At 53.8% G+C, this 16,928-nt stretch overlaps 1 protein-coding gene across 2 annotated transcripts; it reads left to right on the forward strand.

Annotated features, from left to right (window-relative positions):
* Positions 1–11,772: 11,772 nt before the first annotated feature.
* On the forward strand, positions 11,773–16,928 carry LOC101234199 (immunoglobulin lambda-1 light chain-like). Of its 2 annotated transcripts, none has more exons than XM_072936075.1 (4): positions 11,773–11,881; positions 12,016–12,307; positions 14,876–14,913; positions 16,457–16,928. In XM_072936075.1, exons 1-4 carry the CDS (start codon positions 11,836–11,838, stop codon positions 16,792–16,794), a joined length of 714 nt encoding a protein of 237 aa, XP_072792176.1. In that variant the 5' UTR covers positions 11,773–11,835; the 3' UTR covers positions 16,795–16,928. The 2 variants fall into 2 exon arrangements, with proteins under 2 accessions (XP_072792176.1, XP_072792177.1); XM_072936076.1 differs by having other exon boundaries at positions 14,879–14,913.

Below are 16,928 nucleotides of genomic sequence, written 5' to 3' on the forward strand. Positions count from 1 at the left end.
CAGTGAGTCAGCCATGCTGGATGTCAGCAAACATGCAAGACACAGTCAGGGTCACCTGCTCCGGAGCTAGCAGCGGCTGGTATGGCTGGTACCAGCAGAAGGTCCCTGGCAGTGGCCCTGTCACTGTGATCTACAACAATGACAAGAGACCCTCGGACATCCCTTCACGATTCTCCGGATCCAAGTCCGGCTCCACGGGCACGTTAACCATCACTGGGGTCCAAGCCGAGGACGAGGCTGTCTATTTCTGTGGTAGCTGGGACAGCAGCAGTACTGATGTGTAATGGAGTAGTGAGACACAGAAGCCAGTGTCAAGAGAGAAAGGCTTTGAGCCATTTTTTCTCATGGCCAAACAAAGCTGTGATAGTGGACTTGGGGCAGGTTCCTGTCCCCTGCCACCACAGGAGGACATGAATGTGCATGACAAGGCACAGGAGGTGACCCCTTCTCCTGTTCCCAGAATAGGAATGGCACTGCCTCATCCCCAGCCCTGCTGCCTTTTGCTTCAGGCTGCTCCCTCCTGCTGCTGCTGCTGCTGCTGCTGCTGCTGCTGAAGCTGAAGCTGAAGCTGAAGCTGAAGCTGAAGCTGTCTCTGCTGCATTGCCCTGGGCCAGGCTGGGCCCTGATTCCCTCATGTTTTTGTAGCCATGACCAGGTCCCTTTCCCTCAGAGGGTGATGTTCTACTGCTCTGCTGGAGAGCTGCCAGTTCTCCTTCCAGGTTCATGGGTCTCTAATCTTCCTCTCTGTCTTGAGGCTGTTTGTCCCACTGTGGCACAAGAACCATTGGGCACAGGGGACTGGCACACTGCCTGGGCAGGGATGTGCTCCTGGGGAGAAATAACTGACCTTTCCAGTGTTACTCCTCTCCCTCTCCAGGTTCCCTGGCCTAGGCAGGATCACTGAGTCAGCCATACTCAGTGTAATTAAACAGTGAAGATCACCTGCTCAGGTAGCAGCAACAATTATGGCTGGTACCAGCAGAAGGTCCCTGGCAGTGCCCCTGTCACTGTGATCTATCTTAATGATAAGAGACATCCCTACTCAGTTCCCTGGGTCCATATCTGGCTCCACAGGCAGGTTAACCATTACTGGGGTCCAAGCTGGGGATGAGGTTGTCTATTTCTTTGGTGCCTTGGACAGCAGCAGCTCTCCTGGTCAAGGTCCATGGCACAGTCCCATCCCTGTGAGGTCGTGGCACTGGTGGGATTGCACCATAGCCTGGGCCCCTCCCCCTCTGCAGTGCTCAGGTCAGAGTCATTGTGCCTGGAGATCAGAGGGGCCATGTTCCCCTGCCCAGGCTGGTCTGTGCTCCTGGGACGCTGACTGACCCTCATTTTGTCCCCCCTTCTCCCTCTCCAGGTTCCCTGGTCCAGGCAGCAGCAGTGTCTCAGCCATCCTCTCTGTCAGCCAAGGTGGGAGAGACGGTCAAGATCACCTGCTCTGGTAGCAGCAACAGCTATGGCTGGTTCCAGCAGAAGGTCCCTGGCAGTGCCCCTGTCACTGTGATCTACTGGGATACCAGCAGACCCTCGGGCATCCCTTCGCGATTCTCCGGATCCAGGTCCGGCTCCACAGCCACGTTAACCATCACTGGGGTCCAAGCCGAGGACGAGGCTGTCTATTTCTGTGGTAGCTATGAAGGCAGCAGCAGCAGTGGCTATGGTGTGAGGTAACAGTGAGTAACAGAAAGTGACAGAAACTCAAAAAACAGTGGAAAGATTTTGGCCCTTCTCCCTCCTTGCAGCTCTTAGTGTAGCTGTGTCCCCCACAGTCTCTTGCTACTTGTCCTTCTGTGCTGCCAAATCTGCTTCTGTGCAGCCGTTTAGCAACTGTCTGGGCATTGCTCCTCAAATGTGCCTGTGACCATGTCCATGTCTGACTATTGGATTCCTTGTAATCATGTCCAGGCAGGTGTCTGTACCTGGGACACTGACTGAGCTCCTCCTCTCCCCTCTCTTTTCCCCCTCTTCAAGTTTTCTGGTCCAGGCAGCAACACTGGGTCAGCCATCCTCATTGTCAGCCAAATGGGGAGAGACTCTTAAGATCAACTGCTCTGAAGGCAATCCCAATAAATACTTTGCCTGGTACCAGCAGAAGGTCCCTGGCAGTGCCCCTGTCACTGTGATCTATTTGGATAACAGCAGACCCTCGGGCATCCCTTCGCGATTCTCCGGTTCTGCCTCCGGCTCCACAGCCACGTTAACCATCACTGGGGTCCAAGCCGAGGACGAGGCTGTCTATTTCTGTGGTGGCCAGGACAGCAGCAGCTCTGCAGGTGAAGTGACAAAGAGGAATTAAAGGTATAGATTTTCATTCCTTCTCATGGCCAAGCAGAGTTGTGGATGTGGGACTGGGGCAGGTTTATGTCTCCTCTGCATTAACATGGCTATGAATACCATTTTTTGTCCCAGAGAACATAACTTTGTGGCTGGGGACCATTGTCCTTGTCCCTACAAAACTCATGGTATATCTTTGTTCCATACCTCACTGCCACTTGCAACTGATGACCATGTCCACCTTCATCTGCCAGAGCTGACTCTGCGCTGAGATGCCTCCTTGGCCTGGCCTCTACTCCTCAAATATGCTGGTGACTGTGTCTGGGTCCATTCTCCTCTGAGTGTGGCATTCCCTGTAAACCTGCTGCCCAGGCAGGTCTGTTCTACTGGGGCACTGGCTGACCCCTGACTTCTCCCCTCTCTGCTCTCCCTCTCCAGGTTCCCTGGTCCAGGCTGTGCTGACTCAGCCATCCTCTCTGTCAGCCAAGGTGGGCGACACCATCAGGATCACCTGCTCCGGGAGTAGCTATGGCAACTATGCCTGGTTCCAGCAGAAGGTCCCTGGCAGTGGCCCTGTCACTGTGATCTACTACAATGACAAGAGACCCTCGGGCATCCCTTCGAGATTCTCCGGATCCTATTCCAGCTCCACAGCCACGTTAACCATCACTGGGGTCCAGGCCGAGGACGAGGCTGTCTATTTCTGTGGTGGCTGGGACAGCAGCAGTGGCAGTTGGTATGGTGATACTGAGAGAGATGTGGAAATGAGGTACAGAGGAGTTAAAAATGGAACTTCTCTGCCCTCTCTCTCAGGGCTGAGCAGGGCTGTGGGCTTGATGCAGCTTCATCTCCCCCCTCCATGACCATTGGCTGTGAATGGCCTCCTGCTTGCCTCATGCTGTGCACAAGGAGGCCCTGGGGCTCTGCAGTGCCTGGCATTGCCATGTCCTCAGCCCCACCACCTCATTCTGCTGTCAGCCACGTCCTCTTGCTCTGTCAGGTCTCTTCATGGGGCCCTGGCCTTCAGCTCAGGCCCTGGGCTCTGTCTGAGGCAGTGACCCCTCTGTTCCATCAGGACTTTTTGGCACAGGAGCCCTTGTCCTGCAGGTCAGAGAGGGCTGTCCTGAGGCACTGACTGGCACCCCTCTTCTCCTCTCTCCCTGTCTACATTCCCTGGTCCAGGCAGCATCTGAGAGTCTGCTGTCTGAAGTTTCAGCCAACATAGGAGAGACTCTCAAGATCAGTAGCAGTGGCAATGCCTGGTCCCAGCAGAGGTCCCTGTCACTGTGATCTATGATAGCAGCAGGAGACCCACAGTGTTGCTGGTCCCTGCCAGTTCAGGGCTGGTGCCATCTCATCTCTGGTGACAGCAACTGTGCCAAAGGACCCTGTGTCTGTGTGAGACGCTCTCCCCTGTGAGCAAAGGCTGCCGTGGGCAGGGTGCCATGCAGAAACCCTGATGGCTGTGCCCAGGGCCGGAGGAATCTCTGGACCTGGTGGAAGCCCTGGCAGGGTGAGAGGCAGCAAGGGCAGAGTCCTGTGCCGGGCTCTGCTCTCAGTTCCTGCAGTGCTGTCCCTGTCCCTTCTTGTCCCCACACGGTGTCAGTGTGGCTCCACTGCACAGGCAGGAGGCTGACGGGGCAGGCAGGAGGCACAGGGGCTGTGGCCAGCCAGGTGCCAGCGAGGTTCAGAGCAGCCCCCGGGCTCCTTTGGCGGCTGCCGGGGGCCGTGCTGTGTGCAGGAGGCAGAGGGGCAGCCCCTGGCCGGACAGGAGTGCGGGTGCTGTGTGCTCGTGCTTGGTACAAACACCAGACCAGCTCTACCCACAGTCGCTGCAAAGCTGCTGGAGACCCTCAGCTCACTTTGAATTTGGAGAGAGTGGGAGCTTGATTTGCCTTAGTGGTGTTGAGCCTGGAAGCTCCTGGTCTTGGTGTGGCTCCCATTCCCTTTCAAAGCCCCATTTCTCTGTTCTGCACTTCTCTTGTGGCAATTCAGAGAGGCCCAGGGTGGCACTCTCGGTTGAAGCAGAAAATGTGCAGCGAAGCCATTGTCCTACTAGGCAGTAACAGGCTTAGAGTGGTCTCTGGCTGATCTGAGAGCTCAGCAGTCATGCTGAGGAAGGGCAAGCAACCTACACCAATCTTGCTGCCTCTTGGTGAACAGAGATGCCTAAAGTGGGTGGAGGGAGCAGTGGGACAGGAGCTCTAGGGAACAGTGGGTGCCACATATCCATGGAGGGCATGCACCTGAGCAAGTGGGAGTTTAAAAGCGGGTCAAGGCCTGCAGCACAGCCCCATCAACGTGAGGACATGGAGCTGCTGAGGTTACACTGGAGCCTGGGCCCTTCTCCTCACAGTGCTCATCACAGCTCATGTGCCATGGCCAGACTTCCATGCCTGCACTGGGCCTTTGGGCACAGGGACTCCATCCTGCTGCCCAGGCAGGCCTGTGCTCCTGGGACACTGACTGACCCCTGTCTTCTCCCCTCTCTTCTCTCCCTCTCCAGGTTCCCTGGTCCAGGCAGCGCTGACTCAGCAGCCATCCTCTCTGTTGGCCAAGGTGGGAGAGACGGTCAAGATCACCTGCTCTGGTAGCTATGGCAGCTATAGCTGGCACCAGCAGTGCCCCTGTCACTGTTATCTACTACAGTGACAAGAGACCCTCGGACATCCCTTCGCGATTCTCCGGATCCAAGTCCGACTCCACGGCCACGTTAACCATCACTGGGGTCCAAGCCGAGGACGAGGCTGTCTATTTCTGTGGTGGCTATGACAGCAGCAGTGGCAGCAGCTATGGTGTGTGGTGACCATGAGTAAGAGAAAGTGACAGAGACTCAAAATGCAGAGGAAAGATTTTGGTCCTTCTCCCTTCTTGCAGCTCATGGTGTACGTGTTTCCCCCACAGCCTCTTGCTACAGACAGCCATGTCCTTCTGTGCTGCCAAAGCTGCTTCTGTGCAGCCGTTCAGCAACTGGCAGGACTCTGTTTCTGGAATGTGCCTGTGACCATGTCCATGCCTGTTCTGTCCATGACTGTTGCATGCCCTGAAACCTTGTCCAGGCAGGCCTGTGCTCCTGGGACACGGAGTGGCTCCCCTCTTCTCCCCTCTCTTCTCTCCTCTTCCACATGCTCTGGTCCAGGCAACACTAAGTCAGCAGCCATCCTCATTCTATCCAGCATGGAAGAGACTGTCAGGATCTCCTGCTCTGGGGGTAGCAGCAGCTATGGCTATGGCTGGTACCAGCAGAAGGTCCCTGGCAGTGCCCCTGTCACTGTGATCTACAGCAATGACAAGAGACCCTCGGGCATCCCTTCGCGATTCTCCGGCTCTGGGGGCACGTTAACCATCACTGGGGTCCAAGCCGAGGACGAGGCTGTCTATTTCTGTGGTGCCTGGGACAGCAGTGCTGGTCAGGATTGAGGTTGCCTGCAGGATGGTTGTTGTTGACCATGGATGCTGGGGGATGCTGTTTCTGAGGACTGACTGAAGTTTGAGAACTGCAGTTTACAGCAATGTTTTTGCAGACTGATAGTGCACCAGAGGCCCTTGGCTCTAGGGATCCCTGGTGGGACCAACACCTTGACAGGTGTAACTCATCATAAATCTGGTAGTTTTTCTCAGCAGTTAAAATGTGGTATAGTAAGTATCCCCTAATGAGGGAGCTGAGTGGGAACTGGGGAAAGATGGACTAACAGGTTCCTGCCCTGTGAATGGAGTCTTAATTTCATGGAGAAACCATGTCCCAGACATGTAGTGGCTTAAAAGCTAGACAAGGTCTACAGCACAGCCCAAAGAAGGGTGAGAACATGGAGCTGGTGGGATTGCACCATGGCCTGGGCCCCTCCCCTCCTCACAGTGTTCACCTACAGCTCAGGTGCCATGGCCTGACTCACTGGAAGGCCATGGACAGGGCTTCTGCATGCAGGGCCACATCCTGCTGCTTTGGGAAAGCTGTGTTCCTGCGGTGCAGATTGATCTCTTTATTCTTCTCTCCCTCTGCAGGTTCCCTGGTCCAGGCAGCAGTGTCTCAGCCATCCTCTCTGTCAGCCAAGGTGGGAGAGACGGTCAAGATCACCTGCTCTGGTAGCAGCAACTATTATGGCTGGTACCAGCAGAAGGTCCCTGGCAGTGCCCCTGTCACTGTGATTTATCAGGATACCAACAGACCCTCAGGCATCCCTTCGCGATTCTCCGGTTCTGCCTCCGGCTCCACAGCCACGTTAACCATCACTGGGGTCCAAGCCGAGGACGAGGCTGTCTATTTCTGTGGTAGCAGGGACAGCAGCAGCTATGCTGGTGAACTGACAAAGATAGAGGAATTAAAAGCCTAGATTTTCAGTCTTTCTCATGGCCAAGCAGAGTTGTGGGTGTGGGAATGGTGCAAGTTTATGTCGCCTCTGCATGACCATAGCAATGAATACCATTTTTGTCCCAGAGAGCAGAACTTTGTGGCTGGGGACCATTGTCCTTGTCCCTACAAAACTCATGGTATATCTGTGTTCCACACCTCACTGCCTCTTGCTACTGATGACCATGTCCACCTTCATCTGCCAGAGCTGACTCTGCGCTGAGATGCCTCCTTGGCCTGGCCTCTACTCCTCAAATATGCTGGTGACTGTGTCTGGGTCCATTCTCCTCTGAGTGTGGCATTCCCTGTAAACCTGCTGCCCAGGCAGGTCTGTTCTACTGGGGCACTGGCTGACCTCCTCTCCTCCCCTTTCTCCTCTCCCTCTCCTCATCCAGGCAGCATCACTGAGCCAGCCATCCTCAGTGTCAGCCAGTGTGAGGGAGATTGTCAGGATCACCTGCTCTGGGGCTAGCAGCAACTGGTATGGCTGGTACCAGCAGAAGGTCCCTGGCAGTGCCCCTGTCACTGTGATCTACGATAACACCAACAGACCCTCGGGCATCCCTTCGCGATTCTCCGGATCCTTATCCGGCTCCACGGCCACGTTAACCATCACTGGGGTCCAAGCCGAGGACGAGGCTGTCTATTTCTGTGGTGGTGCTGACAGCAGTGCTACTCAAGCTCTTGGTGATGGTGGAGTAATTTTTTCACTTCTCTTGATTGCTGAACCTTTTCTCTCTGTGTCGAAGAGTTTCAGAGCCCTTGGTGCCTGCAGCTATTTTGGCTCTTGATTTACGAGGTCTTGTCTGTAATTCTGTCCTCATGCCACATCCCATCTGGTGGCTATAGTGTGTTGAATATGTCCCCATTGTTTTGTCACGCATTATAACCAAACGGAGCTTTTTACTGCATAGGGACCCCCTGCCTTGCAGTCTTTGGCTGCTGGCCTGGACGTGGTTCCTGTTGGTCCATAGGCAGGGGTGTCTCCAACTGCCCCAGATGCCGGGTGTCCACAGCAGGCTATGTCCCCAGGCTGTCCAGCCTCAGTGCCTGGGACGAGGAGTGCCCTGAGGGGCAGTGGGCAGGGAGAGGTTTCAGGCTCTGGCTACAGCAGGAATGCCTGGGCTGGGGGTTGCACTGAGGGTGTCCCACATGCGTGCCTGAAGGCAGAATTCTCCCATTACTGTTCCCCTGCCTGTGGAGAGCTGTGCTCTTGTGCCACTAACTGACTGCCTCTTCTCCCCTCTCTCCTCTCCCTCTCCAGGTTCCCTGGTCCAGGCAGCAGCAGTGACTCAGCCATCCTCAGTGTCAGCCATTGTGGGAGACACAGACAGGATCACCTGCTCTGGGGGTGGCAGCTACTATGGCTGGTACCAGCAGAAGGTCCCTGGCAGTGGCCCTGTCACTGTGATCTATGAAAACAGCAAGAGACCCTCGGGCATCCCTTCGCGATTCTCCGGATCCCAGTCCGGCTCCTCGGCCACGTTAACCATCACTGGGGTCCAAGCCGAGGACGAGGCTGTCTATTTCTGTGGTAGCATAGACAGCAGCAGTGGTGGCTATGGTGTATAGTGACAGCAAGAAGTAGGAAGTGAAAACTCCAAGGATTTCCAGACTCCAAAATAAAAGAGAATATTTCAGCCCTCCACCCTCTTGGCTGGCTGTGGGGTGGGTTCCTGTGTCCTCTGTACAGCAATGGCTATGAATATCCTTCTTTTGTTGTCCCACAGAACTGGAGGTTCTTTTGTTCTCCACCATGTCTGAAGGTCACTGTCCTTGTCCCTACAAAGATTAGTGTGGCTTTGTCCCCCAACCCATTACATCGTGCTATTGATGACCATGTCCTCCTCCTGCTGCCTCTGTGCTGGGGTGCCTTGGGCTGTGTCACTCTGATCTATGGTAGCAACAACAGACCCTCGGACATTCCTTCGCAATTCTCCGGATCCTGGTCCGGCTACACGGGCACGTTAACCATCACTGGGGTCCAAGCCGAGGACGAGGCTGTCTATTTCTGTGGTAGCTGGGACAGCAGCAGTACTGATGTGTAATGGAGAAGTGAGACACAGAAGCCAGTGTCAAGAGAGAAAGGCTTTGAGCCATTTTTTCTCATGGCCAAACAAAGCTGTGATAGTGGACTTGAGGCAGGTTCCTGTCCCCTGCCACCACAGGAGGACATGAATGTGCATGACGAGGCACAGGAGGTGACCTCTTCTCCTGTCCCCAGAATAGGAATGGCACTGCCTCATCCCCAGCCCTGCTGCCTTTTGCTTCAGGCTGCTCCCTCCTGCTGCTGCTGCTGCTGCTGCTGCTGCTGCTGAAGCTGAAGCTGAAGCTGAAGCTGAAGCTGAAGCTGAAGCTGTCTCTGCTGCATTGCCCTGTGCCAGGCTGGGCCCTGATTCCCTCATGTTTCTGTAGCCATGACCAGGTCCCTTTCCCTCAGAGGGTGATGTTCTACTGCTCTGCTGGAGAGCTGCCAGCTCTCCTTCCAGGTTCATGGGTCTCTAATCTTCCTCTCTGTCTTGAGGCTGTTTGTCCCACTGTGGCATGAGGACCATGGGCACAGGAGGCCTATCTTACTGCCTGGGCAGGGATGTGCTCCCAGGGCAATGGCTCACCCCCATCTTACTGCCTTTCACCTCTCCCTCTCCAGGCTCCCTGGTCCAGTCAGTCATCTTTGGTGCCAACCAACCTGGGACAAACTGTCTGGGCTATAGGTTCTGGGAGCAGCAATGAGTATGGCTGGTACCAGCAGAAGGTCCCTGGCAGTGCCCCTGTCACTGTGATCTACTGGAATGACAGAAGACCCTCAGATATTCCTTCATGGTTCTCTGGCTTTGTGTCTGGCCCCAGAGGGTTATTGGTGTTCAAGCTGAGGGCAAGGCTGTCTACTACTGTGGTAGCTTTGACAGCAGCAGTGCTGATCTCATGGTGACACTGAGCCACACACAAGCAAGATCTTGAGTTTTAAAAAGGCTGGTTTTGGTGCCTCATTCCACTCTACCAGGCATGACCACCTCTCCAGTTTTGGCACTTTTCTATTTCCTTCCCTGTGTGTTTCATGTCTCAGGGCTGTGACTCTTAGCATGATGTGGCACTGGAGTTGGTTTCCCAGAGAACTTGTGGATGACCCATCCCTGGAAGTGTTCAAGGCAAGGTTGGATGAGGCTTTGAACAACTTGGTCTAGTGAAAGGTGTCCCTGCACAAGGCAGAGGTGTTGATGGTATTTAATGTCCCTTCCAACTCAAACCGTTCCTTGATTCTACGACTGTGTTCCCAGTGACTGGGACCTGGTGCTGTAGAAGCCCTGACCTGGACTCATCCCCACTGCCCAATATCCATGTGAGAGGCAGAGGAGCCTGGGACAATGTTAGGAGCTGTAGCCTGTGGAGCTGCTCAAGAATACCTTTGCCACATACCTGCTCCACAGTCTGAGTCCTGCCCGGGGCCCAGCAGCATTGCAGCCACCCTGGCAGCTCAGGGCTGGGCACATGGGCATTTGCCTGGACACAGGAGCCCTGGGTGCTTTGGCTGGGCATGGAGAGCTTCTGCCACAGCCCACGGCTCTCACACAGCTCTGCCTTAGCTGTCGTCTGTGTCCACCTTGATCTGCTGCAGGGGCAGCAACAATGCTTATGGCTGGTACCAGCAGAAGGTCCCTGGCAGTGGCCTTGTCACTCTGATCTATGCTGATAACAAGAGACCCTCGGGCATCCCTTCGCGATTCTCCGCATCCACATCCGGCTCCTCGAACACGTTAACCATCACTGGGGTCCAAGCCGAGGACGAGGCTGTCTATTTCTGTGGTAGCTGGGACAGCAGCAGCAGTGCTTCCACAGTAGCATGCAGCAATTGGGGAAGTGATGCAAAAACCTCCTGCTATTGCAGATATCAGTCAGGAGTCTCTGCTGTGCCTGTTTGATGGGGGTCAGGCCCCCACTATGGCCCTGGTCTTGCTGCCCTGCACTGAATGTGGCTGTGCTTGGTGCTTCAGCCTGGCACTCCCTTAAAGCCCAGGTCCCTGCCCATTCTTTGCAGTTTGGGAGGAGATATATAGCACTTGGAAACACACTCACCTCTATGGCCACATTACCCATGGCTGGGTCCAAGCAGAGGAGGAGGAGAAGCAGGAGGAGGCTCTCACTCTTCTGACTGGGACACCAGTGGTGATCAGGGCCATGGTAACTCCCAGCACGGAAAAAGGGAGACACAGGCCCACTGTTACTGCAATGGGGCACGCTCGGGTGCTGCCTGCAGCTGCCCAGGCACAACATGGAGCAGCGTCTGTGCCTGTGTGGCAGTTCCTGCTATGGGACACATGCTGTGCTCCAGCAGGTCCGCTCTATGCTGCTCAGAGGGAGACAGCCCTGCCCTGCCCATGCCAGCCAGGACCCTGGTGCCCTGGGCACCCTGGGGACAGCATAGTCAGGGACAGGGAGGGTCCTGGCGGAGAGGGAATCTCCTTTGATGCAGCCACTCTTTGTTTGGGTTGGGATTGCCAAAGACAGCCATGATCCCTCTGCCCTGAGTTGGAGCAGGACTGACCAGGAGCTGCCCCAGCTCTGGCTGCTGAGCACCAGCACACTGGGCTCATGATCAGTTAATGGGGAGGCATTGCTTGTCCCCGGGGTTCAGTGCTGGCCCACTCCCATTGTTCTGGGGTGTGAATGCCTGGGAAGAGCAGAGGTCTTGGTCTTGAGTGGTGGATCTCAGCTGTCAGAGGAAGAGCTAGGGCACAAAAGCAGGAGAGCAAGGGGGTATTTTACAGGCCTGGAACACCCATGGGAGGGAAAAATGCCAAAAATTAGTTGGGGAATGGTGGAGCTTGGCATAGTTCCAGTCCCATCACTGGGAGCTGCAGATATTCCTGTATGCCATTGCCACAGCCCCCAGCCCTCCCTTCTCCTTAGGCACTTCAGCCATTCAGACTGGTGTGGGGACAGGGGAGTCAGTGCTGGTGGGTTTCAGGCTCAGAGCTGGGGGGTGTCTCCGCTTTGTGTCTGGGGACAAGCCCTGCTGCATCTGGGATGGTGGGGCTGGGTGTGGAGCGGGAGGGGTGTGCGGAGAGACACGCGGGCAGGATCCGGCCATGACCGCAGGGTCAGATTTGCATGGAGGGGACGTGTCCTGGGCGGGCGGGGGCTTAAAAGGGAGTCAGGATCCACGGCACAGCCCCATCATTCTGGGGACGCTGAGCTGGTGGGATTGAACCATGGCGTGGGCCCCTCTTCTCTTCGTGGTGCTCGCCCACAGCACAGGTGCCTTGGGGAGACTCACCGTGCCTGCACTGGGCCTTCGGGCACAGGGACCCCATCCTGCTGCCCAGGCAGGCCTGTGCTCCTGGGACACTGACTGACCCCTGTCTTCTCCCCTCTCTTCTCTCCCTCTCCAGGTTCCCTGGTCCAGGCAGCGCTGAGTCAGCCATCCTCTCTGTCGGCCAAGGTGGGAGAGACGGTCAGGATCACCTGCTCTGGTAGCAGCTACAGCTATGGCTGGTACCAGCAGAAGGTCCCTGGCAGTGCCCCTGTCACTGTGATCTACTACAATGACAAGAGACCCTCGGACATCCCTTCGCGATTCTCCGGATCCAAGTCCGGCTCCACGGGCACGTTAACCATCACTGGGGTCCAAGCCGAGGACGAGGCTGTCTATTTCTGTGGTAGCTATGACAGCAGCAGTACTGCTGCACTGTGACACAGAGCAGTGGGGAAGTAGTACAAAAACCTCCTGCTTCAGCTTACCCTTGGAGCCCAAAGACTGTGCTCATCCTCTGTCATTTGAGGAAGTTATGACCTCCCAACAACACTGTCATGGCCCAGGGTGTCCCACGTATGTGCATGCAGGCAGATTTGTCCTTCCACTGTTCCCTTGACCAAGGAGGGCTGTGCTTCAGGTCACTGGCTGACTCTCATCTTCTTTTCTCCCTCATCTTCCTCTCCATGTTCCCTGGTCCAGGCAGTGCTCTGTCAGCTCTACTCCATGTCAGCCTTGTGAGACAAACCATCACGGTCATCTGCTCCAGGGATGGCAGCAGTTGTGACCAGTACCAGCCCAAGTTTTCTGGCTGTGCCCCTGTCAGTAGGATCTACTACAATGTTTTGGGACCACCAGACATCCCTTTGTGAGTCTCCAGATCCCAGCCCAGCTCCGGGAGCACAGTAACCATCTCTGGTGTCCAAGCCCAGGACAAGGCTGTCTGTTAATGTGGTGACTACCAAAATGGCAGTGATGATGTTACCATGGTGAAACAGAACAATGGCGAAGGGATACAAAGTCTTCCTGCTATGGCAGGGGCCTGTTGGAGTCTCTGCTGTCCCTCTTTGGTGGGGCAGGTCCCTGGCACAACCCTGCCTTTTTCTGCCCCGTGGTGAATGTGGCTGTTCCAGTGACACAGCTCCATCCTTACAGCCCTTGTCATTTGTGGATGAGAGTGGATAGGATAGAACTGAACAGGCCATTTCAGATGGAAGAGGCCTTCAATGATCACAGTCTAACTGCGTGGCCACTTCAGGGATGACAAAAATGTAGGGCATTGTCCAAGTGCCTGTATAACACTTGCAGGCCTGGGATATCATCCAGTTCTCTAGGAAATCTGTCCAGTGTTTGCCCATACTCTCAGTAAAGAAATGCTGGGATGACCTCCTGTGCCTGCCTGTGCTCCAGAGCTAAGATTCTCCTGATCTCCCTGGCTGGTGCCCAGGGCCCTGCTGGTGCCTCCCACCCCAGCTCCCAGCACAGCTGTGCCAGGAGCTTCTGGGCCATCACCACAAGGGGCACAACCCTCTGGAATCAGAGGAGTTAAAAACGGAGCTTCTCTGCCCTCTCTCTCAGGGCTGAGCAGGGCTGTGGGCTTGATGCAGCTTCATGTTCCCCCTCCATGACCATTGGCTGTGAATGGCCTCCTGCTTGCCTCATGCTGTGCACAAGGAGGCCCTGGGGCTCTGCAGCGCCTGGCATTGCCATGTCCTCAGCCCCACCACCTCATTCTGCTGCCAGCCACGTCCTCTTGCTCTGCCAGGTCTCTTCATGGGGCCCTGGCCTTCAGCTCAGGCCCTGGGCTCTGTCTGAGGTAGTGACCCCTCTGTTCCATCAGGACTTTTTGGCACAGGAGCCCTTGTCCTGCAGGTCAGAGAGGGCTGTCCTGGGGCACTGACTGGCACCCCTCTTCTCCCCTCTCCCTGTCTACATTCCCTGGTCCAGGCAGCACCTGAGAGTCTGCTGTCCGAAGTGTCAGCCAGTCTGGGAGAGACTTTCCAGATCTCCTGCTCTGGTGGCAATGCCAAAAGCTACTTCAGCAGCACCCTGCTGCATCCAGCACAGCTTCTGTCCTCCTCCATGCCTCTCTCCAAGGAGAGCAGGACTCAAGAGCTGAACATTTTCCCCCTCTTGTCCTCCCACAAAATGAAACTGAAACCCCATTGAAGCCTGAGAAATGCTCAGAAAATGATCATCCACATAGAGGGCAGTGGCTTCAGCTAAATGCGTTGCGTAGACAATTTTAGTCATGTTTTTTTCTTTTTTGCATAGTTTCAGACTTTGCACAAAAGCATAAACCTTCACAGATTCAAAGCAAACCTCTGAAAGAGAAAGTGTCTCAAACCACAAAAATCTTCGAAGTGTTACCTGTTTTACAGTGAACTATTTATAGAGTTCCTGTGACTCAGGAGATTCACTGACTCTGCCTCTTTCTACAGCAACTTGCACAAACCACATCATTTGAAAATCTGTGGGTTCAATTTACATTGGTGCTGTTGGCATTCAGTGGTCCAAGCTGAGCTCTGAATCTGCCAATCTGTGGGATTGGCACCACACTGGGAAAACACTTTTCAAAGAAGCAGCCAAGCCTTTATAGGGAAATTTGAAGTTAATTTGTTTTAGCTGAAGCCTATTCTGGCTCACCCCTTCCTTGGCTATCTCAGCTCTATATAGGCATCTCCACCTCTTGTCTTTCCCTATTTTTAGGGTAAATATTAATACAAATAAGTTGCCTGCAGAGACCTTCAGCTATTAGCTCCATTGCTGGTGTGGGAGCTGCACTGAAAGAGTCCAGCCAGGACCAAAACTCCACAGATACAGCCGTGCCTACACCTTCATCCTGCTGTGCCCATCAGGGCATTTTCATCCCATCACCTTCGTTCCACTGCATCCATTGGGATATTTCCAGACCATCCTCTCCACCCTCCCCCATCCATGGGGTCCGGTGCTGCTCTGCCATGAGACAGGAGGTTTTTGTATGGCCTGGTGTCACTGTGTGGTGTATTCGGGTCCGGGACGATTCTGACGGTCACAGGTGAGTCGACGGCTTCCCCTCGTCCTTTCCTTTCCCACCACGAAATTTTGACATTTCGTCGATTTTTGGTGATTTGGGGTTTTTTCTCAGACTTGGCGTGGGGCTGGGGTCTGCCGCCCGTTTGGGGCCAGGCACTAAGCCCGGCGCTGGGGGCTCTGTCTCGTCCCTGCGGACTCTGACGACTCTGTGCGCGCACGGAGAATCGGGGCGTATTTTCTTAATCGAAAAGTCTTAAAATTTGTCCAGGAAACGTGTCTTAGGTCTCAGGGGGAAGGAAACTCAAGTTTAGGTCCCTAAAAGAGGTGATTTTTGTCTTTGTCAAAGAAATTTGTCAGTCTAAAGTCTACGTCTCCAATTCTTAGTCCTGAGGACAAAGTCTGTCACCCCAGGGGTTCTTCTGCGGGGTCCCATGGCCAGGGGTGAAGGTGCTGTGAAAGAACAGCCTGTCCTTGGCTGTGAGCAGTCCACAGTCATCCTGACCTCATGTTAAAAACGTCCCTGGAATCTTAGACAAAAGATTCCAGGGGTACCTTAAAGGGCCCATTGTACAGGTAAGACACGTCAAAAATGGAGATTATTGCACTGAAAATGCTGTTGGAAATGTTGTTTGTCTGTCTTTGTCTGTAATTTTTAAAATAATCTGGTGAAAATTCCCAATTTGAACCAAATTACTCAGGGCTAAGATCAAGAAAAATGTACTTAGATCATTTCTTCATCAAAAAGTATTTAATGATGGAGTCACCCTGGTTTTCAAATGGAGATAGAGACAGAAATAAGAGGTGAAGATAGAAATAGAAACACTGCACATTGGAGGAGGCAGCAGAACCACCCCAGAAAGACCAAACATCTTTTTTCCATCTTCCTTTGAGTGATTTTTAGTGGTAATTTTTCAGAGACAAGAAAATGTCTGAAAGCAGAACTGGGCAGAAAACAGAATTGTTTGTCTGTGAAATTTTGGGGTTTTTAAAAAAATGCCTCGTAAAAGGAAAGAAATGGCTTTATGGCAAAGAAATTAAGATTTAATTTTTTATATATATATATATATATATATATAATGTATATATATAAATATATATCAAGTCTTTTTAGATATATAAGAGATACAGAAATGTATAAATATTCATGTTAAATGCATTTAATAGAATCATACATCTATTCATATGATATGGACCACATATGTATGCATATTGTACACTTTCTATATATTTTGTATATTGGCTGTATATATCTATCATATGTAATACATATATATGCACGTATATGTACATATAGTGTATATAAAACATATATACAAGCGTATATGAGATCTATGTGTATATGTATTGTACACACACACACACACACACATACACACACACACATATATACATATACATATATATATATATATATATATCCCAAATGTAAATACAGTACAGTTATGAGTGATAAGCTCTGGCTGTGGGGAAAGTGGGGAGTTTCTGGGTAGTGCCAGCAGGGCAGGCAGGGGCTGTGGTGCGGGACAGGGCCCTCTCTGACCCAGAACCACTCTCGTCCCTTGCAGGCCAGCCCCAGGTTGCTCCCACCGTCCACCTCTTCGCGCCATCCTCTGAGGAGTTGTCACAGGGCAAAGCCACCGTGGTGTGCCTGATTGAGAACTTCTACCCAAGGGATGTGTCGGTGGAATGGGTGGCTGACGGCAAGACCATCACCAGTGGTGTGGAGACCAGCCAGTCCCAGCAGCAGAGCAATGCCCAGCAGCAGAGCAGCACCCGGTACTTAGCCAGCAGTTACCTGTCTCTGACTCCCACCGAATGGCAGGGTTACAATTCTGTCTCGTGCAAGGTCAGGCACGTGGCTGGAAACGTGGAGAAGACCCTGAACACATCCGAGTGCGCCTAAGCCACCCTGCCGGCCCTTTGCTGGCTCCCTCCCTCCTCTCCACTCTGCCCATGTCCGCCCGTCCCCTGCTCCTGTCCCGCCACTGTGAGTGTCACACAAATAAACAGCGACACTGAACTAGCGCTGGCTCAGCA

This window comes from Taeniopygia guttata, chromosome 15 (genome assembly GCF_048771995.1).
Source record: "Taeniopygia guttata chromosome 15, bTaeGut7.mat, whole genome shotgun sequence".
In the NCBI taxonomy this organism is placed as follows: Eukaryota; Metazoa; Chordata; class Aves; order Passeriformes; family Estrildidae; genus Taeniopygia; species Taeniopygia guttata.

Coding starts and splice junctions, on each gene's coding strand:
- LOC101234199 (XM_072936075.1), top strand. CDS start 11,836: ATGGCGTGGGCCCCTCTTCTCTTCGTGGTGCTCGCCCACAGCACAG. Junction 12,308..14,875: donor TATGACAGCAGCAGTACTGC/TGCACTGTGACA, acceptor GGTGTCACTGTG/TGGTGTATTCGGGTCCGGGA. Junction 14,914..16,456: donor GACGATTCTGACGGTCACAG/GTGAGTCGACGG, acceptor CGTCCCTTGCAG/GCCAGCCCCAGGTTGCTCCC.